Source organism: Bison bison, unplaced genomic scaffold (genome assembly GCF_000754665.1).
Source record: "Bison bison bison isolate TAMUID 2011002044 unplaced genomic scaffold, Bison_UMD1.0 scf7180017864262, whole genome shotgun sequence".
NCBI lineage: Eukaryota > Metazoa > Chordata > Mammalia > Artiodactyla > Bovidae > Bison > Bison bison.
Window position 1 is genome coordinate 1,338,613 of NW_011494834.1, and position 24,248 is coordinate 1,362,860.

Below are 24,248 nucleotides of genomic sequence, written 5' to 3' on the forward strand. Positions count from 1 at the left end.
TTTGATCTCTGGTTCCTCTGCCTTTTCTAAAACCAGCTTGAACATCTGGAAGTTCATGGTTCATGTATTGCTGAAGCCTGGCTTGAAGAATTTTGAGCATTACTTTACTAGCTTGTGAGATGAGTGCAACTGTGCAGTAGTTTGAGCATTCTTTGGCATTGTCTTTCTTTGGGATTGGAATGAAAACTGACCTGTTCCAGTCCTGTGGCCACTGCTGAGTTTTCCAAATTTGCTGGCATATTGAGTGCAGCACTTTCTCAGCATCATCTTTCAGGATTTGAAAGAGCTCAACTGGAATTCCATCACCTCCACTAGCTTTGTTTATAGTGATACTTTCTATGTGCTGTGCTGACTTCACACTCCAGGATGTCTGGCTCTAGGTGAGTGATCACACCATCATGATTATCTGGGTTGTGAAGATCTTTTTTGTATAGTTCTTCTGTGTATTCTTGCCACCTTTTCTTAATAGCTTCTGCTTCATAGTAGATATTATTTTAGTAAGAAGAAATTACTATCACTGTGTAATTTTCTAATTAAGTATTAAAGAACTGGAAGAAATGCAGAGCCTGCAAATGAAAACAGTTATAAAATTAAACTTTTGTCTAGTTGACCAGGGACTTTGCCCAGAGTTAGGAGCTGCCTTGTCCCTGCTTCTTCACTTGCTCCATTCTTCCATCAGCTGAGCTATCAGCCATCTGGGCAGTACTCGGATGCCAATGCAGATGTCGAACAGGCTCAAGGGCAGAATCCTCACTTTGGAATCCACTGGCTTAATATCAAGTGATTGCTTCCTGCTTTCTCTTGTTCCTGTTGATCCTCTAAGAGTACCCAGATTTTTGCAGGGGTTATAACCAGTAATACAGTCTCCTTTTAAATTCCCGACTCCTGATCCTAGCACCTCCCTCCATACTTGGGTTCACACATTCCTCGGGTCCCCAGGCACTAACCTCTGGTAGACTTTGATTGATCAATATGGGTCCGAACATTAACTGTCACTGCACCTTTGGGCTGAGATTCAAAACTTGTGGCCAAACTGTTAACCTTTCACTCTTTTCTGGTCTAACCAGATACGCAGTCTGGCTTCTCTTTTCCTCACTGGTTTAACAACTAGACTGAAAAAAAACTGTATGTCCTATAAACCAGGGGCTTCACCCACAAATGAAAGCTACTGCTGCTACTACTGTTATAGATTGTTAAGATAACGACTAAAATACAGGAGAATTATGATGCCAAGATGAAAGTCACAATGGATGCACAGAAATAATTCTAGACTATAGGTCTAGTGATTTTCCTTCATACAGTCTCTCTGAATAGGAATAGGACTTTTTAGTAAGATCTGCTTTAAAACTGTCAAATTACCAGGAGCTTGAGAATTCTAATATTTTCTCTCTATACAGACAGATAGATTATGTAGATATATAGACAAGATTTGTTATTTCATATAACAAGATATAAAGTAAGATTTAGATATAAAGCAAATAATAATTAGATATAAAGTAAATAATAATTCACATAAGTCCAAGTCTTGACAAATAAATACATACAAATACAGAAAGGCAGCCTTTCACTTTTACACAATTCCAAAATTTGATTCCAGCTGCTTTCTCTCACGACTTCATCAAGCTACTCATTTCTTCAAATTAATTTCATCTGATTCCTAGTTAAGATTTTTTTTTTTTTTAACTAGAAATTTTGTGTTGATATAGTAAACATTGTTGTGTATAACATGGTCTGTAAGTCACATATATTCATTTAGTTTTCTTTCCAGGCACACATGTTAGTTAAAAAATAAAGCACTGTGCAATTCTGATGTTACTTTGTCTTAGCTCTTGTTTTGTGGTGTTTGACCTGTTTCCCAAAGCCAAAACAACTCCCAATTCAGAAAGCATTTTCCTAAGATATAGACCACTCCCATTTTGGAGCACCTCTTCCAAAAGGTAGAGATGCTACATAAACTGGGTCATTGAATGGAGCTAATGACGGGCAGAGCTGAACTCAATGATATGAGGTACGGAAGTAAGCGTTATCTTCATTTTGCACATGAGCAAAGGGGCAATCAGCTGGTGTAGTTTGTCCGATGATATCACAGTTAGTAAGTGGAGAAGCAAGTATTCAGTTCTGACTGTTTGATTCCAAAGTCTGTTCTCCTCCAGCAAATCATTATTGCCAAAGGAGGTAAGTGGATAAAAGGTAGTGCCAGCCTACTACCCAGCTTTATTACAGGAAATAACAGGCTTATCATCTCTAAAGGCAAACAGAGCCAGAGCTATTTGTGCTCAGAGGATAATCAGGTGCCAAGTATCCGGGCTTAAAGGGAACAGTCAGTAACTTGCTGCTGACAAACAAGCACTTACACCAAGTACCCGCCTCCAATCCTTACTGCCGTCAGGAACTGACCTCCTAACACTCCTTCACATTCCACAAAGCCTCGAGCACCCCCATCATCCTCCTCCTCTGCACCCAAACCTCCTGCCACCACCTACTGAAGCTTCAGACATCTGCGTCCTCGTCCAATATGCAACCTCTCTCTTCCACAACCTCTTAACCCCCAATGACCTCCTCGCTTCTGTCATTTACACACCCACAAGAACACGAAGAGGTCAAGCGATCTAACCCCTCTGCTTCCTGGCAGTCTTTTTCTTCAACTCTAGTTTACTCCTAATCTTATTTCCCACAGTGGCTATCTAAGAAGAATGTTCTCTTTTCTCAAGAACCCAGCCCCAAACTTCCCTCGCTCACAACAGATGGCCTGGCCTCCTGCTTCTCTGATCAACACTGTCTCCATTCATTCTCCTCAACTTGCCTGTCTCAGAGGAAGGGCCCTCTTCCTCTCGAAAGTTTACAGCTCTCCATCAAGCCTCCGGTCTCACCCTTTTCCATCTCCAGCTATACTTTTCTGTCTCCCTATCTCTGACTTCCCCACCATCACCCTCTCTCCTTACAAGCTATTTTTCCTTCTAGTCCCAAAGTGACTCCAGTTGAAGACCATCCTCATGAAGGAGAAAGAGCTGGAAGACAGGGCTGGGGAAACAGCAGACTGGGTACCCACACCAGCATGGTGCACGGCTATTTCATCCTCAAAACACCCTGGGAGGCACTCACAACTAAAACTCCCAGATCTTCCACAGCCATTCTCCTGTTTTTCAAATATTAAACTGACATATCCAGGTTAAATAGTATGCAAGGTCATGGAGCCAATGGCTTGCAGAGCTAAACTTTAAATTCAGATTAGCTCACCTGAAACTTACACAATGTCCCTCTACTCGAGGCAGAGTCCCACAACACCACCTCACTGTTCTAAATTTAACAAATCTAATTATACATCCTCGGAATTTCCATTAGGAATTTTGTCTGAATCTCAAAACTTAACTTGTACCAAAACTTAACTCATGATTCTGCTCCACCCCCAGGAACACTGGCCACATACAAACATATAAATGGACACAACTCTCCTGTAATTCAAGTGATGGGTTATCCTCAGTCCTTCCTGCCACACATTCCATCACCAAAGGCTGCTGCTCTCTCTCCTCTACGCTTCCCCAAACCCATGTAAGGGAAACACTTCATCTCTGCAGTACTACTACAACAGCCTAGTTACTGGTTTTCCAGCTCCTACAGCTCCAACTCACCATATGCACTAATGGTCAGAATAAAATTCCTAAAGTGCACCTTTGATTATGTCATTATCCAACTCAAAAGCTGAATGAGTGAATCAAGTCCAAAGTGCTGAGGCTTCAAATGATTTGAGGCTTCCATGACACAGCCATAACAAGTACCTTTCCAATTATGTTACCCTGAGATGTTACTACTTCTAATGTCTAACTTAGGACTTTGAAACTACTAACATTCCTATCGGAGAAGGCAATGGCACCCCACTCCAGTACTCTTGCCTGGAGAATCGCATGGACGGCGGAGCCTGGAAGGCTGCAGTCCATGGGGTCACTGAGGGTCGGACATGACTGAGCGACTTCACTTTCACTTTTCACTTTCATGCATTGGAGAAGGAAATGGCAACCCACTCCAGTGTTCTTGCCTGGAGAATCCCAGGGACGGGGGAGCCTGGTGGGCTGTCATCTATGGGGTCGCACAGAGTCGGACACGACTGAAGTGACTCAGCAGCAGCAACACCAACATTCCTATAGTATCCCGCTTCCATGTCTTTCCTTTAATACACATATCCTAAACTGGCCCTTACCTAGACATTAGGACCCAGTTAAAATATCACCTTCTTTCTGAGCATCTTCTGATGTCCCTTTTTCCAGCGCTGGGGATCTCACAGCATTTCTGTTACTATTATACCTAAAGCACTCAGCACATTCTCTTGAGTATTACAATGACTGTATCACAAAGCTATTTTTAGACCCCCTTGTATTTTCTAAGCTTAATAAGGATACACGAAGATCCTATTCATGTTTGTATGTACCAGAGAAGGTTCTTTGCATTCAGAAAATATTGTTAGTAGGGAATTTTAAAGAACCCAACATCTATATGAACACAAACTAAGTCACATCTTATATGTGATTTTAATTTGAAAAGCTGATTGTGTTTTTCATCCCCGAGAAATCCGCATAGCATCTACACTAGCCCATGAACACTGTCTCTCATTCTAAAATAGATAGGCAGTTAGGTAGATATTTTGTCTGCATAAACCAAAACTTTTTCTAGGTTGTGAAGGAAAATGGAGCAACAGATGACCAGGTTTCCCCACAAACACATGGCTTCTACGGCCTCAGTGGCTCCAATAGCAAAATGCTGGGCATCAGGGGTCTGGTGACCCACGGAGCACACCTCTGGAACAGACTTTTTCCCAGTTTTAGTACCCTCCCCAGCTGTGCCTCCTTCCCTCGGTATAAAGCACAGATATATTGTTTAGAGTAGTGGTTTCCACAGGCTATGTAAGACACTAAGTATCTCCATAAAATGAAAGGCTCCTAAACTCTCAACCCAGGGGATTCTACCCTAGTTCACATCTGGGGGTGGAGCTCAAGAATCAACATTTTAAGGCTCCCCATCGGTGACTCTGATGGTAGGCAGCTGACAATTGTTGACTTTGGTGGGTTGGGGTAGGAAGGCATGCTTTGGATGAGGAATTAAAGCAGTATATACATATGTGTGTGTGTGTAATTTTTTAAACTGAGCTTTGTAACACTGTCCTTGAGAGCAAATCTGTACTTTCAACGGCAGAAGTAGACTCATAGCCCTCACTGTTCTGGAGGACACACACACTATGTCTGAGTCCTAAGACTCGGGAAGGCCCCAAACCTCCTCTCCCTACAGCCCTCCAACCATGACTCAGCACCCATCATTCTCCCAATGACTGGGAGATTACTCCAGATTAGCTCTTGTCCCAGCCACATATTCCTTGGTAACTATCCAGGGTGAGCTTTTCTTTCCTTTACAGGCCTGTTATTTAACTGCTTTCTTGCTTTCTTCCTCCCAAATCTGTGTCCATTGCTCCTTGTTGTCCCTGCCTTTTGTCAGTGAGTTTTCTATTAGTCTCTGAGTGCCCATGCCCTGCCTTCTAACTCACTTATTTCAGACAGAGTCTTCAGGACTGTTGCCTGTCTGGTCCAAACCTCTTAACGTCAGAACTTAACTGTAACTTTTATGATTTCATTCACATTTAGAAAGGTTCTCTTCCAGTCCATTAAAAAATGCTGACGAAGGCAATCTCTGACTCAACTCTGAACTGGCCAAACTTCCGTGCTATAATTTATCACATATACTCAGTCCAGAATTAACTTCTTATAAAGGCAGCTTCAATCAGGCCTGAAGTGTCTCCTGAGGACATGCAAACTAAACTTGAGACTATGTGGCTAAGCCCTCTGTGATATTCTCCGGAAACCAATCCTTGTACTCTGACTAGGAAGGCACCTTTATGTCTTTTGCACCAATTGGTTCAAATCTAGAAACAGGTCAATGCTCACATGGTCATGAAAATTTTATTGATCACACAGGGAATGGAGGGTAAAATGAAGTTCATATTATAGGCAGTTTACAGTAAAATCACGATCTTAAAATTAGGTACCTGTATATTAAAAATGCTGAAGAAAACTTTTAAGCAATCTCCTTTCTTTTTGTATCTCTATAGCACTTATTGTCAAACTTAATATATAATAAAGTTATATATTTTATCATCTAACTCCCCTAACAAACGGCAAACCCATTAGGGTGGGGATGTTTTCTTTTTCTCTTTTGCACACTGATGTGTCTCCAGCACCCAAACAGTGTCTAACAAATCACACATGCTTTACTGAATGAATGGACAAGTAAACTCACAGTCAAAGTGCATTACCTAGGAGCCAGGCAATCAAAGTTCTAATACTTGTGTGACTTTATAAAATCATTTCGCCTAAGTCAACATGAAAAGACCCTGATGCTGGGAAAGATTGAGGGCAGGAGGAGAAGGGGACGACAGAAGATGAGAAGGTTGGACGGCATCACCGACTCAATGAACATGGGTTTGGGTGGACTCTGGGAGTTGGTGATGGACAGGGAGGCCTGGCATGCTGCGGTTCACGGGGTTGCAAAGAGTCAGACACAACTGAGCGACTGAACTGAACTGAAATCAACATGACAGATTTAGCTCTCATATTCTCCAAGGTCTCTTTCTACTCTAAGATATTAAGCTTGGGATTCTAAGAAACCAAGCTAACATTTCTGTTAGAAGTAGTGTTTTCTGAAAATTTAAAAAAAAAAAAAAAGTAATAAAAATAGCTTGTGCAACTTCCCACTCTCACATGTACATAAAGAAAGTACAAGAATTATCCTAGAACTAAAGAAATGAAGCTCCAAAATAGAAAAATATATACTCCACACCAAGAAGATAACTGTGACACAATACTGTCTTCAAAAGCTGTTTTCAAAGTGGATATAGAATTTACACAGTGGATAAACTCTATTAAGCAAAGCAGAAACTGAACCAACAAAAGTGCAAACTATGCACCTACCACACACATGGGCCATGGCTTACCTTTCCGATACCTGATATTTACGGACATGCAATAAAACATATTTCTGTTATTATGCAAAAAATTATGATGAAAATGTCATCAAGAGTATGCCTTCCTTCAGACTTAAAAGTATAAACTAATCATATGATTCCAAGGTCATTTTACCAAGGCCATTCTATTCATACTTAAAAGAAATATACCCCAAAAGTGGTTCTGTGGCTCAGTGCAAGTGCATTAAAACAGACCAACCAAGTATTCACATTGTTAAGCTCTAAAGCCAAGCTTCCCATGCCCTATCTTTGTTATCGAGTCCAAAGTCACTCTGCTTGCTGCAAGACAGGCCAATAAACGGGAAACGAAGTAGTGGGGCAAGGGATAGTGACTTTATTTAGAAAGTCAGCAGACCGACAAGATGGTAGACTGGGATCAAAAAGTAACCATCTTATCCGGGTCTGGATGCCAGTTTCTTTTACAGAAAAGAGAGGGAAGGAGGTAAGGAAGAAAAGTAAAAAGGGTGTTAATTGTGCAAATATCTCCTGGAATATGCAGACTCGGAATAGAGATGTGTTAAGCTCTTCTTTCTCACAGCCTTTCAGCAGTGGACAGGGTCAGGCTAGTTCCCTGAACAAAGGCACTTTGGTTCACCATTCAGGCAGAGGGGCATGGTTCCCCGAGGCTGAACATTATGTATAGACACCATAACAAAAGCAACAGGAAGCAAGATGGAGTCATAGTTTCTTCTTCCCTGTAACATTTTCTCCTGCACATAAACCCAGAGAAATGGCCAAGTACAACATTGTAGAAAGTTCATCTGGGGCAGCCTTCTTAAATGTTCCATAAGGCAGTCAGAGTAATCTTTTTAAATGCAAATATGTCATTTCTCTGATTAATGCCAAGCAATGGCCTCCTAGCTCTTGTCTACCTGCCCATAACCTTCAAAAAACATAATCTTTTTTCCCCCTTGGCTGTCTCCTTTCCTTCCCTACGCCTTCATTCATCCCTTAGCTAGATTTAAAGTGTCCATCCTATTCCCCTTTAGCTACTTTAAGACTGATTTAAATATCACTTTTCTAGAATGGTTTTCCTTCATCTTACTACTCACTTAACCAGACTTCAGTTCAATTCAGTCGCTCAGTCGCGTCCAACTCTTCGCAACCCCATGGACTAAGCACGCCAGGCCTCTTTGTCCATCACCAACACTCAGAGCTTGCTCAAACTCAAGTCCATCAAGTCAGTGATGCCATCCAACCATCCCATCCTCTGTCGTCCCCTTCTCCACCAGCCTTCAATCTTCAGTCCTTCCAATGAATATTCAGGACAGATTTCCTTTAGGATTGACTGGTTGGATCTCCTTGCAGTCCAAGGGACTCTCAAGAGTCTTCTCCAACACCACAGTTCAAAAGCATCAATTCTTCGGCGCTCAGCTTTCTTTATAGTCCAAATCTCACATCCATACATGACTACTAGAAAAAAAATAGCTCCATCTTGACAGACCTTTGTTGGCAAAGTAATGCCTCGGCTTTTTAATATGCTGTCTCTGTGTGTCATAGCTTTTCTTCCAAGTAGCAAGCATCTTTTAACGTCATGGCTGCAGTCACCATCTGCAGTGATTTTGGAGCCCAGGAAAATAAAGTCTCTCACTGTTTTCATTGTTTCCCCATCTATTCACCATGAAGTGATGGCACCAGATGTCATGATCTTAGTTTTTGAATATTGAGTTTCAAGGCAGCTTTTTCACTCTCGTCTTTCACTTTCAGCCCTGGTCTATCTTAAATATATTCTCTTAGCATAATGTATTTTACATTTATAGCATTCGACACAATAGCGACTGAACTGTAACTGGTATTTAATGCTGGTCACCAAGGGAAAGGATTTCCCAGATGACTCACCAAAGCACATGACTTAAAAGACATGAGTTTGATCCCTGGGTCAGGAAGATCAGATGGCAACCCACTCCAGTACTCTCACCACGAGAATCCCATGGACAGAGGAGCCTGGCAGACTACAGCACACAGGGCAGCACACAGTCAGACTCAATTTAAGCAGCTTAGCATGCACACATGCATCCAAAGAAAACAAATACAAATTACTTAAGCCATAGATGGTATCTTAGATGTGGTTAGCACTTGAATATCTAGAGAATAAATAAGTTTCATCAGTAGGAAATAGAAGCATAAACAGGTCAAAAAAAATGGAAGAAAGCTACAAAATCAAGTTTCGTACTCTAATCTCTGGTTCTTTGGCTGGTTAAAATAACCAGCTAAGGCTGAAAATGGGGTCACCTGTGCAAAACTCCACAAAACCAAAGCAAAAACAAGCCCAGGGGTGGATGTGACTGGTTATGGAAGTAAACCTATGCTGAAAAGAACAATATTGCATAGGAACCTGGAATGTTAGGTCCATGATTCAAGGTAAATTGGAAGTGGTCAAACAGGAGATGGCAAGAGTGAACATTCACGTTTTAGGAGTCAGTGAACTAAAATGGACTGGAATGGACAAATTTAATTCAGATGTATCCTTCATACTTCAAGGCAAGTATCCTTCAGAAGAAATGGAGTAGCCACCAAAGTCAACAAAAGAGTCCAAAATGCAATATTCGGGTGCAATCTCAAAAACAAAGGAATGATCTCTGTTTGTTTCCAAGACAAACCATTCAGTGTCATGGTAATCCAAGTCTATGTCCCAACCAGTAACACTGAAGAAGCTGAAATTGAACAGTTCTATGAAGACCTACAAGACCTTTTAGAACTAACACCCAAAAAAGATGTCCTTTTCATTATAGCGGACTGGAAGGCAAAAGTAGGAAGTCAAGAGATACCTGGAGTAACAGGCAAATTTGGCCTTGGAGTACAAAAGGAAGCAGAGCAAAGGCTAACAAATTTGCCAAGAAAACACACTGGTCATAGCAAACACCCTCTTCCAACAACACAAGAGAAGACACTACACATGGACATCACCAGATGGTCAACACCGAAATCAGATTGATTATATTCTTTGCAGCCAAAGTTGGAGAAGCTCTATACAGTCAGCAACAACAAGACTGTGAGCTGACTGTGGCTCAGATCATGAATTCCTCATTGCCAAATTCAGACTTAAATTGAAAAAAGTAGGGAAAACCACTTTGACCTAAATCAAATCCCTTACAATTATATAGTGGAAGTGACAAATAGATTCACAGGATTAGATCTGAAAGACAGAGTGCCTTAAGAACAATGGACAGAGGTTCATGACACTGTACAGAAGGGGAAAAAAATGCAAAAGGCAAAATGGTTGTCTGAGGAGGCCTTACAAATAGCTGAGAAAAGAAGAGAGGCAAAAGGCAAAGGAGAAAAGGAAAGAGATAACCATTTGAATGCAGAGTTCCAAAGAATAGCAAGGAGGGATAAGGAAGCCTTCCTCAGTGATCAACACAAAGAAATAGTGATCAATGCAAACAGAATGGGAAAGACTAGAGATCTCTTCAAGAAAATTGGAGATACCAAGGGAACATTTCATGCAAAGATGAGGATAATAAAGGACAGAAACAGTAAGGACCTAATAGAAGCAGAAGATATTAATAGGTTGCAAGAATACACAGAACAACTATACAGAAAAGGTCTTAATGACCCAGAGAACCAGGATGGTGTGATCACGCACCTAGAACCAGACATCCTGGAGTGCCAAGTCAAGTGGCCCTTAGGAAGTATCACTACGAACAAAGCCAGTGGAGGTGAAAATTCCAACTGAGCTATTTAAAAATCCTAAAAGATGATGCTGTGAAAGTGCTGTACTCAATATGCCAACAAATTTGGAAAACTCAGCAGTGGCCACGGGACTGGAAAGAGTCAGTTTTCATTCCAATCCCAAAGAAAGGCAATGCCAAAGAATGCTCAAACTACCGCACAATTTCACTCATCTCATGTGCTAGCCAAGTCATGCTGAAAATTCTCCAAGCCAGGCTTCAACAGTACATGAACCGTGAACTTCCAGATGTTCAAGCTGGATTTAGAAAAGGCAGAGGAACCAGAGATCAAATTGCCAACATCTGCTGGATCATAGAAAAACCAACAGATTTCCAACTTCTGCTTTATTGACTACACCAAAGCCATTTACTATGTAGATGGCAGCAAACTGTGAAAAATTCTTCACGAGATGGGAATACCAGTCCACCTTAACCTGCCTCCCAAGAAATCTGTATGCAGGTCAAGAAGCAACAGTTAGAACCAAACCTGGAACAACAGACTGGTCCCAAATTTGGAAAGGAGCACATGAAGGCTGTATATTGTCATCCTGCTTATTTAACTTCTATGCCAGAGCACATCAAGCAAAATGCCAGGCTGGATGAAGCACAAGCTGGAATCAAGATTGCTGGGAGAAATATCAATAACCCCAGATATACAGATGATACCACCCTCATGGCAGAAAGTGAAGAGGAACTAAAGAGCCTCTAGATGAAAGTGAAAGAGCAGAGAGAAAAAGTTGGTTTACAACTCAACATTCAGAAAACTAAGATCATGGCATCCGGTCCCATTACTCTATGGTAAATAGATGGAGAAACAATGCAAACAGTGAGAGACTTTATTTTTGGGGGCTCCATAATCACTGCAGATGGTGACTACAGGCATGAAATTAAAAGACACTTGCTCCTTAGAAGAAAAACTGTCACCTAGACAGCATATTGAAAAGCACAGACATCATTTTGCCAACAAATGTCTGTCTAGTCAAAGCTATGGTTTTTCCAGTGGTCATATATGGATGTGAGAGTTGGACTATAAAGTTGAGCGCCAAAGAATTGATGCTTTTGAACTGTGCTGTTGGAAAAGACTCTTGACAGTCCCTTGGACTACAAGGAGGTCAAATGAGTCAATCCTAAAGGAAATCAGTCCTGAATATTCATTGGCAGGACTGAGGCTGAAACTGAAACTCCAATACCTTGGCCACCTGATGTGAAGAACTGACTCCTTGGAAAAGACCCTGATGCTGGGAAAGACTGAAGGCAGGAGGAGAAGGGGACAACAAAGGATGAGATGGTTGGATTGCATCACCGACTCGATGGACATGAGTTTGAGCAAGCTTCTGGAGAAGAAAATGGCAACCCACTCCAGTATTCTTGCCTGGAAAATCCCATGGACAGAAGAACTTGGTAGGCTACAATCCACAGGGTGCAAACAGCCAGACATGACTGAGCGACTTCACTTCTCTTTCTCTCTTTCAGGAGTTGGTGATGGACAGGGAAGCCTGTTGTCCTGCAGTCCATGGGGTCCCAAAGAGTTGGACATGACTGAGTGACTGAACTGTGCTAACTGTGCAAAACTCCACATCACCAAGCCAAAACTTAAGTTTCCACTCTGGCTTTCCCAAAAAAATAAGGCCTATCTCAGAGAAGGCGATGGCACTCCATTCCAGGACTCTTGCCTGGAAAATCCCATGGATGGAGGAGCTTGGTAGGCTGTAGTCCATGGGGTCATGAAGAGTCGGACACCACTGAGCGACTTCATTTTCACTTTTCACTTTCTTGCATTGGAGAAGGAAATGGCAACCCACTCCAGTGTTCTTGCCTGGAGAATCCCGGGGACGGGGGAGCCTGGTGGGCTACCGTCTATGGGGTTGCACAGAGTCAGACACAACTGAAACAACTTAGCAGTAGCAGCAGCAGGTGAACCAATCACCCTGGCTTGCTCAGCACAAGTTACTTACCAATTTCTAAAAATTCCCTTTGTTCCATATAAGGAAGCTTTTATGTGTGCATGCTAAGTCATGTCCAGCTTTTTGCAGTCCCATGGACAGTAGCCCACCAGGCTCCTCTGTCTATGGAATTTTCCAGGTAAGAATATTGGAATGGGGTGCCACTTCCTCCTCCAGGGGATCTTCCTGAACCAGGGAAACATCTCTTGTGTCTCCTGCATTGGCAGGTGGATTCCTTACCACTGCACCACCTAGGAAGCCCCCTACATAAGGAAAGTAATCAGCAAACCTGTAATCACCCTGAAATAGCCTTTTTTAAGTCATGTTGTCCTCTAAAGAAAAGATACTGCTCCCAGTTTATCTCTTAGTCTGTACACTCCGTAAGGGCAAAGGCTCTGACTACTCTTTCACCACCAGGTCACTGGGGATGGGCACAGAGCTGCTCACCTAATAGGTAGTCAGCAAACATTGAATAAACTAAAGAATATTAAAACATTTAGCTCTGGTCCAGATATTTACAAATATTAAGATATTTGTTCCAAATCATTCTCAATTATATACAAAAGCTGCATATATGTCTGTGCTATATTTGTGAATAAATACAGTTGACTCTCTGTATCCACAGGTTCAGTACCCTCAGTCAGATTCAACCAACTGTGAACTGAAAATATTTGAGGATAAAAAAATTCCAAAATTTTTCAATAAGCAAAACCTGAATTTGCCACTTGCTGGCAACTATCTATATAGCACTTACATCAAAATTACAACTACTTGCGTAGTGTTTATATTGTGTTAGGTATTATAACTAAACTAGAGATAACAAAGTATATTTACAAGAGGACTGTGTAAGTTACATGCAAACACTACACCACTTTACATAAGGGGCTTGAGCATCTAAGAATTTTGGTATCCATGAAAGCTCCTGAAACCAACCCTTTGTGAATACTGAGGGATGGCTATAATATATATTTTCCCTCTCAAAATTTAGTTTATTACCATGCTGAAAAGAATCATCTAGATATATGCAAATATGTACATATTTTATTTTTTAACATATGATCCTAAAATTTTATTTATGTACCTTAAAGTGATTTGTTTCTATAAACATTTACTAGATTTTCCAGGTGGATTTTTATGTAATAAATATTTACTAAGCTTCTGCTACAAACAAGGTGCTAAAGAATTTTGCAGGAATCTAAATGTGAGAAAACGTTCTGACCTCAAAGGGCATATAATTTGCTGGAGAAGGTAAGAGACTTGCGTTTACTATGAAAAAACCAACCACTTTTTGTTTAGTAGAACAACTCACAAAAGACAGAAAGGGGTTCTAATGTACATCAATAAATTAAAAGACAATTTTTTTTTTCTTTTAGATGTGCCTTTTAACATGAAAAGTTTCTTTTTTTTTATTTCAGATTCTGGAAAAACAATCTAAGCCTTTGAATTTCAAATTAAATCAAATGAAGTTCTTTAAAATATGGAGATAATATGATGAAAACATCTCTCCCAAATGGCATGTTTTTTTAAAGACAGGAACTCCACCTGAAATGTGCAACTTTCCCAGCTGTTTCAATCCTTAATTGTGGGTGGTTTCTGTGTGGGTGCAAAAATAAGGGTGGTAAAAGAAAATGGAAAACAATAATTCAATTGTCCAACTGAGAGCCATAAAAAGTCAAATATGCTTTCTCCACAGAGTTCAAAAGAAAATGTTATTTATATAAACAATTTAGGCATTTGGAAATGTTCCACTCTAATAGAGGACTTCCTGATTTATATAACCACATTTAAGTGGGTTGTAATGACGGTCTGCAATAACTGATGGATTTTCTTTTGACTCAGCAAATGAGAAGGTAATTTGTTTCCTAGAATTTAATAAAATCGCAGGTTTTTTTTTTAAACAGTTCAGCTATGGTTGGTAATGGCATTGTCTCTAGTTTGCTAACTTTTTCCTAAGAGAGGCCCAAGAAGAGTTTCAGGCCATGCTCTACCTTATGCATCCTGCCATCATCAGATAGTAGTGATAGCTATGGATGAGGATTTGTAGCTCATAACTGAATCCTTAGGAAAGTCTTTACAGAAGCATTTTCAATTTAGTAGCTTAATAACTGAATTTTATTAGTTTAAGTTGAAGAAAATAGGTATGTTTTTTTCTTAGCTAAAACCATTTATGATTTTATTTATGTTTTATTGTTTAAGTGAATTTCCTGGGATTTATAAATATATTGATCCTTTTTAATCTGAAATATAGGCTCCTATTTCTCAAAGTGTTTCTATTCTATAAAGGAATCCTCTCAAAACACACAAAGAAAACTGTTTGCATACCTCCCACACTAGACCATATTCTTGTTTATAACTTGGAAAATTGGATCAAACACTACCTTTCCATGAGACCTAAGAGATGCATTCTCAAAGGCAATGGATGTATTTGATAAAGATTTATGCATTTGCGGGCAGCCTGCAATGCAGGAGACCTGCGTTCAATCCCTGGGTCTGGAAGATCCCCCGAAGAAGGGAATGGCTACTCACTCTAGGATTCTTGCCTGAAGAATTCCATGGACAGAGGAGCCTGGCAGGCTACAATCTATGGGGTTGCAAAAAATCCGACACGAGTGAGCAACTAAGCACAATTCCTCTAACAAGGAAAAGGAAAATAATTTTCAAATACTCCCCTGAAAAATGTCTTCTACTTCACACCCTCTGAGAAGGCATTAATGATCAGTTTCAGGCTTCTGTTCATATTCTTGGGCAATTGCACTTAATCACTGTGTTACACTGGTGCACACTTAGCTTCAGAAAGGTAATCTAACAACAAATATTTGCACCTGGGTAAAGCACTGTTTGCTCAGGAAGATACAATAAAGTTCCTGTGACATAAAAGGTCAGTATTTTAAATTCGTCTCCTATAATCTTACCTTTCAATGCAGTCTCCTAAAGTCAGAAAAGAATTCAAAATATAAGGCACACTCCAGCCAATTCAGTATAGAAAACTTAAGAGTTCAAGTTACCATCTGTCAATATGTACAGATATGATTCACATGTAGACTTTCATGTAAAAGGGCTTTTAAAAAATATATTATGCTCTTCATTCTAAGAACTACTAAGCACTCACCACTGTTATGGCTATGTCTGCATATCTGCATTCAAAACAGAGACCTGAACACAGACACATGAGTTATGTCAGACCTATCTGGACAATTATTATGAAATATATTTTGATCTGAATCACCTACTTGATGGCCTCATTTCTCCACTCAGAGTTAAGAGCAATAACCTTAGTTGACAAGCGGTTGGATGTTGCCTGTCTCTACCAAAGGAATTTTCTCTTTAGGTGTGTCTAAAGTAGAAAGTCCCCACCTAAAATATTTACTAGCAAACTGCCTCTCCTTCCTGGTAAATGTTTAATCTCTTGAGTGCAAAGGTCATATGGGCCAGGACTTTCCTGAGCACTGCGATAGGCCATCACAGAACATCACTAACCAAGCTGTTTATGACAAACCACAACTGGACTTTCCAATAGTTTCCAAGATTACATAGAATGAATGAGCTTTGCCTCATATTAATGACTAATATTTTTACTGGCACTGGTTCAGCATGACTAACAATATTTGATTTTGTTTTTAATCTAGACTTCTTTTAAGACTTGGTTAAAAGTGTTTTCAAACTATAGGCATGAATAGGCAGGAAAAAAAATATAGTCACTTACAAGCCCCAAACTTGGTATGGACATAAATTCTGAAGTGATACACTAAGATTTACAGACCTTTATTATCCCATACTCTAAAGTGCTAAATTAACCGAGTAAAAACCACCACCTCAGATAGATTCACAGTAATATCTTTGAGCTTCTACTTGCTTGAATGAACCACTATAGAGTTTTCAAAAGACTAGTGTTTTTATGTTCTGTAGAGAGTATTTTATTAACTACTAGTAAGGTTTTAGGGATGGACACATAACATCATCAATTTCCAGGTATGTACCAGGGTTAATGCAGCAGGTATTATCTTCTGTATAATTATGGTTATGCAATAGATACATTTTGTATCTAGTCTGCCCCAATCTGCTTGCCAATGCAGGGCACGCAGGTTTAAATCCTGGTCCAGGAAAATCCCCTGGGGAAGGAAATGGCAAGCTGCTCTAGTATTCTTGCCTGGGAAATCCCATGGACAGAGGAGCCTGGGGACACAAAGAGAAACTAAACAACAACTAACCATATAAATATGTTATTTGAGGAACACTGACTCTTACGCCAGTTTGTGATCACTCTTCTCTCCTCCATCATCAGTTTCTAAGCCCCAAGTGTCCAGCTAATCAAGTCCTAACGTATTTCTAACTCAGCGTCTTTCCTCAGTCCAGAAAAACAAAGCAGCATAAAAAATGGACAATTAGAACAGCTGTAGGAAGTTAAGCTGGATGGCCTCCCATTGGGCCAGCACCGTGGGGGGCAGATAAAAGGAAGCAATCAAATGCTCAGGGGCAGCTCAACCATCCTCAGAGGAGGGAGGAGGACTGGCTTCTTGCTGCTCTAGGGTGAGAAGGAGGTGCTACACGTAGAGTGCAGGGTGCTGTGCTGCTTAGCACTTCAGTCTGGAAACAACTGACCTGCTCTGTGAGCCATAGGAATTCCCCACTGGGTCCCAGACGACTAATCCCATTTTGCTTCCTTCCAAGCCAGCAATGTCTCACTGGCACCAAGAAAACAAACAAACAAACCAGCAAGCACATGGCCAGAAGGGTGGGAGCACACGGGGACAGCTGAAGAGTGCGTCTGATTTATGGGACAGACACAGGCCCACACATCTCACAAACTCCCGGAACAGCTTGCACAGGTTCACTTGTGACCCTGATATAGTAACAGCACTCTCTTTTCCTTACTTTGCTCAAAATCTGTTTTTCACCTTATTCTACTATAAGCACACTGAAAGCAGACATCTTACTCATCTTTCACCCACTCTCACCACCATAACTTGTACACAGAAAAGTTCACAAATGTCTTTATAAATTATTTTGCAGAGACACCGCTTGCTTATAAAAGATGAGCTTTTTTTTGTAAGTCACTGTTTGCAGTGGTTACATCATTGTAAGTCTCAAGGCTGCTCTGGCTGAGGATATTGTGACTGTTACTTAGCGTGAACCTTCACAGCTGTCCCCACTTCACGCCTCTTTCATTAAGTCAGAAGAATAAAGAAGAACCTGAAACTGGGGCTTCAACAAGCACGTGTATACCTGAAATTTTTAATTAAAAAAAAAATAATAATAAATAAAAAATAATAATAATAATAAATTAAAAAAAAAAAATAAAGACAGCCGAAACTTTGCATCTTCCCATGTGGAAGTGGAGCTGATGAAGGTAACGATAGCTCTTGCACTCATCCACACCAGCCTTACCCATTATTCTCAGGGATACATTCCGAGATCACTGTCCTCGGTACAACAGCTGTGGTAGCCTCACAGTCTTTTTTTTTTTTATTATATCCTAGTTATTTTTTTTTTCTAATTTTATTTTATTTTTAAACTTTACATAATTGTATTAGTTTTGCCAAATATCAAAATGAATCCGCCACAGGTATACATGTTATTTTTAACAATTTACAGTGTATTTGGTGGTGTAGTAAAAGGATAAAAAGTGCTGAATGGTGAGGATATGGGAATATATCTATATTTTTACAATAGTTTCAGAGATAATTTTTGTTTATAAATCTCTGTGCTCTAAGTTAGGTTTTCCTATCAAAGCATTGGTGTTTAAATCAGATTCCCAGTAGGAGCTAAATAAGTCTCTTGATTTAAAAATAGCGAATAACTAAAAAATAATAAAAATAGTAATATAATAATTTAAAATTATTAATAATTAAAAAATATTTAATAATATCTTTCCCCTATGTAGTATTCACCTTCCACTTGCCCAGCTTGGATCTAATTCCAAAAAGCCCTGAAAGCATTGGAACTTAATATTCATTGCCTATCATAGTCTTGGCTTCCCTGGTGGTTCAGTGGTAAAGAATCCTCATGCCAATGCAGGAGATGCAAGTTTGATCCCAGGAAGATCCCCTGGAGGAGGGCATGGCAACCTACTCCAGTCTTCTCTCCTAGAGAATTCCATGGACAGAGGAGCTTGGCAGACTACAGTCAATAGGGTCACAAACAGTCAACACGACTTAGCGACTAAACAACAATCATAAGCCTTCATATCCTGATCAGTTCACACCTTTCCAATCTAAACTGCAAGAGCCAAAATAATAACATCCATTCAGTCAAAGTGGAAACAGACAGCACAGTTGAGATATCAAGTTCACCACAGCCAGGGAAAACTGCCTACCGTCGACCCACCTGCACGGTTGAAGAGCGTAGTGATTAAAGTCCCCTACCTCTGCTGTTACACCATATGGCTTCAAAAAAGTTTTTTAAGTAAAAAACTTAATGGAAATTATGAAGAAATGTATTTATTGTACTGTTAAAAAGTAAAAAGACGAACTAGAAGCAACCTGAATGTACCAAAAAGAGTATGTCACAAATTCATGTATAAAAACCTATGTAATATTTTAAAATCATAAAATGAAAAAGTATAATACCTATAAAAAATCCAGAAGTATTTTCTATAAATCTCTTTATAAAGAAGAAATAAATTTCATATAATATATAGCTATATGCAGTATAACTATATATAATTATATTAGAAAAAGATACACATAAATGAAAAAAATAAAGTTTATAAGCGAAATTATGTCATTTATTCAACAATTTAACCAAGAGTTTACCAAGAGTCAGACCCTGGATCAGGTGCTAAAGTGAAATGACTGAAAGAAGAAAAACAAAGGAAAAGACCTCTGGCCTCTGTCTTCTTGCACTTTATAGTCTCATTCAGTTCAGTTGCTCAGTTATGTCCAACTTTTTGTGACCCCAAGGACTGCTGCACGCCAGGCCTCCCTGTCTATCACCAACTCCTGGAGCTTACTCAAACTCATGTCCATTGAGTCAGTGATGCCATCCAACCATTTCATCCTCTGTTGTCCCCTTCTCCCGCCTTCAATCTTTCCCAGCATCAGGGTCTTCAATGAGTCAGTTTTTCGCATCAGGTGGCCAGAGTATTGGAGTTTCAGCTTCAGCATCAGTCCTTCCAATGAATATTCAGGACTAATTTCCTTTAGGATGGACTGGTTGGATCTCCTTTCAGTCTAAGGGACTCTCAACAGTCTTCTCCAACACCACAGTTCAAACGCATCAATTCTTTGGTGCTCAGCTTTCTTTAGGGTCCAAACCTCACATCCATACCTGACTACTGGAAAAACCATAGCTTTGACTAGATGGACCTATGTTGGCAAAATAATGTCTCTGCTTTTTACAGTCTCATTACTAAGTGGAAATAACTGCCATTATATGAGTATGTGAGTGTTCTTTCTTTTTTCTAAATAACAATGCTACTATATTAACATTTTAGTAATAAAATCTAGGTTTTGTCTGTGAGGTGTGTGTTACAAAACCTATGTTGGGGGCTAGACACTTATGATATAGACGTCACGAAGCGACACAAGGGATGACACCATCGTTCCGGCTGCGGGTGTCATGTGACCCCTGACGCGCCATGCCCCACTCGTCCTGTAAATAGGAGGAAGTCATGTTGCCGGGGGTCCACCTGGCAGCCCTCTCCTCCTTCTGAGAGGCTCCCTACCTACACCTCCACCAAGTCAGGCTCAGCCACCCTCCTCCACAAACCTGAGGGCGGAGGGAGCCACTGGCGATCCTAACACCAGCCACCTCCACACCCGAGTACCAAGGGGTGGGCAAATCATCGACTGTCTGGCAGGGGCCTCTGCAAGAGCCTGGCCTGGCCACTCAGGGTCCATACGACGTGAACCCCACAGCAGGAGCAGCGTGTCTGTGGACGGGCAGGTGACTTCTCCAGAAGGGACCTTAGTGATGGTCACAAGCTAAAGCCACCCAAGGAATCAGAAACTCTTCCAGCTTTTCTTCTTGAGAGCCCTTTCCTTCCACAGTGGGGTTTGGACTTAATACTTCAGGTTTTCAAAAACAATAAAAATATTGAGAAATACGTATATACCTGACAAAACTATAAAAGAAAAAGAAAATTCAGAAGGAGAGAAATAAGATTGTGGAGAAGCATGTCAGGGATTTCAAAGTCCTGCTACTCAAAGAGAGGTCCGTGGACCAGCCTTCAAGTGTGTAAGAAATGCGGAAACCTCACTCCACCTGAGACCTTCTGAATCACAGTCAGCATTCAATGATATCGCCACGTGTATCATATACATATTACAGTTCAGGAGTCTATTGTAAATCCTTACAATATTCTATTTTTATCTGGACTGTGAGTACACTTGATATATTATTCTCTAAAATATATACACATATTTTATACAGTCTCCTGACTGCCTGGAAAATCCCATGGACAGAGGATCCTGGTGGGCTGCAGTCCATGAGGTCACAAAGAGTCCGACACGACTGAAGCCACTCGGCACAGCTGACTGCCTGACTCTAACCCAACCTACAGATTGACCCCATGTCTGCAAACTGACAAGTAGGGATTGTTAAAATGTGGGGGAAAGAATGCTACATGAACCAGACCTTCATCCAGTAAAAACTCAGCTACAGATAAAACTTGAGATCACGAAACCCAATCTTTTCCCTAATGGGAAATGAAACCACCCGATTCAGGAAGGGGCATGCTTTCACCAGGGTTGGATTGCTAAATATGAGGGAAAACCAGATTAAGTCTCAAGTCTCCTGATCCCAGTAATGTTCTCTGTCCTACACTAATATTGGTTAACATATCATGACTGATACTTTTTTCTCTTACTACTGATTTCTCTTTTAACTTCAGTATTTCTTAATATTGAAACTTTATAAGTTTCAATATTTATAAGTTTTATAAGTTAAAACTTCTTAATACTGAAGTTAAAAGAGAAATCAGTAGTAAGATTAAAAAAAGTGAGATAATTCTTAAACTAATACCTTGTATATTTAATAGTAGATAACCAATATGTATTTGTTTGAATGAATGATTCACTTTTGTTTTCTGTTTTGTTTTGTTTTTGCCACAACCTGCTGCTGTGGGATCTTAGTTCCTAGACCAGATATTGAACCCAGGCCCTGGGCAATGAGAATGAAGAGTCTTAACACTGGACTGCCCAGTAATTCCCTGAATGATTCACTTTTAGGCAAGAAAAAAGGATGTTATCCACATCGTCTCAAAGGGCTGAACTGAATTATACAATGATTAATTTCCTTATGGAAAAAACCACAAACCTCAATTTTAAAACAATTTATAACACTCTTCCACAGCAACCAAAAATCACCCTTACGCTTTTATCAAAGTCAGAATATTTGACATACTTAGTATTTGGGTGGGGAAGGCAATGGCAACCCACTCCAGTACTCCTGCCTGGAAAATCCCATGGGCGGAGGAGTGTGGTAGGCTGCAGTCCATGGGGTCACGAAGAGTCGGACACTTACTGAGCGACTTCACTTTCACTTTTCACTTTCATGCACTGGAGAAGGAAGGGCTGCTGTCTATGGGGCTGCATAGAGTTGGACACAACTGAAGCAACTTAGCAGCAGCAGCATTATTTGGGTGTGTGTTATCTGTTTGATTTCAATGAAGTTACTATCTGAAGTAAGACTTTTAAAATTATTACCTAGGATATTGAAAAACAGCAGTACTTACCGATACTAATTTCATCATCTGTTTCAGCATCACCGATACATTCGAACTGGAAATCCTGCAGCGACTGGGAAAATTTCTGTACTGCCATAGACAGATCTGTAATTAAAAGTTTAAAAACTTTAGTTTTAAAAAATCCTAAGGTGAAGATACCATGAAATACTCAAGATTTTCCACATGTATTTATATAACTTTGCTGCTAATGCTATATTAACCAGAACCTTTTTCAATACCAGCTTGACAAATTTAAACAAAATTTAAAGAGACTACAAAAGAAATGTTTTAGGGATTAGATCTCTTCTGCTTCCAAAGGAGATCTGCCCCTTTAAGAAAGTTTTGGTGCTAGTTGTGCATTTTCTGGAAGTCAATTTCCCAAAGTTTTTATCAAAGAATTACTATTCACTACAAATGCACCATTTATAGTAAAAAAAAAAAAAAGAGAAGAAGAAATAAAGAATTCTACTGGGGTTACTAGTGGGGATGGAGGGGGAAGCATCGAATCTTTGATTAGAAAGTATCACTGATGTTATTCTACACAGACTGTGGAGGAGACAGGGAATGTGCTTTTACCAAAAAACACATTCTCCTTAAAAGTTGAAAATACACCTGAAAAGTTGTTTATGAATAACCTTGTGATTTATAGGAGACCTCATGTTAAACAGACTCCTCAGTCCTGACTTCAGTCTGAACAAAGTCCAGAGTAACTAAATCCAGAAGAAGAATAATTCTCTATTCATGGAGAGAATAAAGAAAAGCCCAGAATAATAAGAAGTGAATCCCTGGGAGGCAAAAGCCTAGGATGCAACCTAACAGAGACTAAGAATGCAGACGCTGGAGCCAGGCAGCCTGGGTTGAAATCCAAGTCCTGCCATTTACTCATTATGTGACCTTGGGCAAAATTTTTAAACTCCTCTGGGCCTCTGTTTCCTCATCTATAAAGACTGAACGACAGTGGCATAACCACTTTACAGGGTTCTTCTGAGGATTAATTAACATAACACTTGCAAAGCGTTTACAACAGAGTCTGACAATAAGCACTATTTATGTTTGTTAACTAAAATTAAAAATCAATCTGACACTGCAGCATCAGGGCAGCTTTAAAGGTCCCTCCTTTCAGGGCTACTGTGATCATCCATGCTAATCCTTCGCAGAAGTCTGTGCCAGTAGGAATACTCATTTTTCTAGAAGTCACTCTGGTGGTAGTGGTTTAGTTGCTAAGTCATGTCTGACTCTTTGTGACCCCATGGACTGTAGCCCACCAGGCTCCTCTGTCCATGGAATTTCCCAGGCAAGAATACTGGAGTGAGTTGCCATTTCTTTCTCCAGAGAATCTTCTTGACCCAGGGGTCAAACCCACGTCTCCTGCACTGCAGGCAGATTCTTTACAGTTGAGCCACCAGGGAAGCCCACTGAGCACAGCTATTATACATCAGATGATATGAGATACAGAAAGGTGAATAGGTGGGAACACATCACATATGTGTGATTTTTGCATGTTAGAAACTTAAGAGGAACATATATCCATATTAGTCACAAAGTCAATTTTCTATTCAAAGGCATCTCATACGTGTTGAGGTAATTTGGTGAAGTTTTATTCTGATTTCAAAAGAAGACTTTACAGTGAAAAACGGCCCTCACTCTACACTTCATTTAATGTTATCTCCCAGGGATTCATATCTGCCACCTTGAATGCATAACATTGAATTCAAGCAGTCACACCTGACGAAGACCCTCTCCTTGACCAGTCTTCAATCAGGCTCCTCGGAGCCTCCTTCTTGTCCAGGCCTCTACCTGGGCTCCCTATCCTCACTGAGCCTACCAATCCTAGTTTTAGCACAAATTCTGCCAAGTCACTGCAGACAAATTCTCGACTGGATATCTGACCAAGTTCCTCACCCCACCTCTGATGCTGAAGTCCTCGACCTGCCTCCACCAAGAACACTCCAACCCTTTACGTCTTC

At 40.3% G+C, this 24,248-nt stretch overlaps 1 protein-coding gene across 1 annotated transcript in view; it reads right to left on the bottom strand.

The window, feature by feature from the left end:
* The window catches only part of ARHGAP42 (Rho GTPase activating protein 42), a 349,865-nt gene that overhangs the window by 239,060 nt on the left and 86,557 nt on the right, over positions 1 to 24,248 (bottom strand). The window contains exon 2 of the mRNA XM_010848229.1: positions 22,291 to 22,386. Coding sequence (XP_010846531.1) covers positions 22,291 to 22,386 — 96 coding nt within the window. The remainder of the gene's footprint in view (positions 1 to 22,290; positions 22,387 to 24,248) is intronic.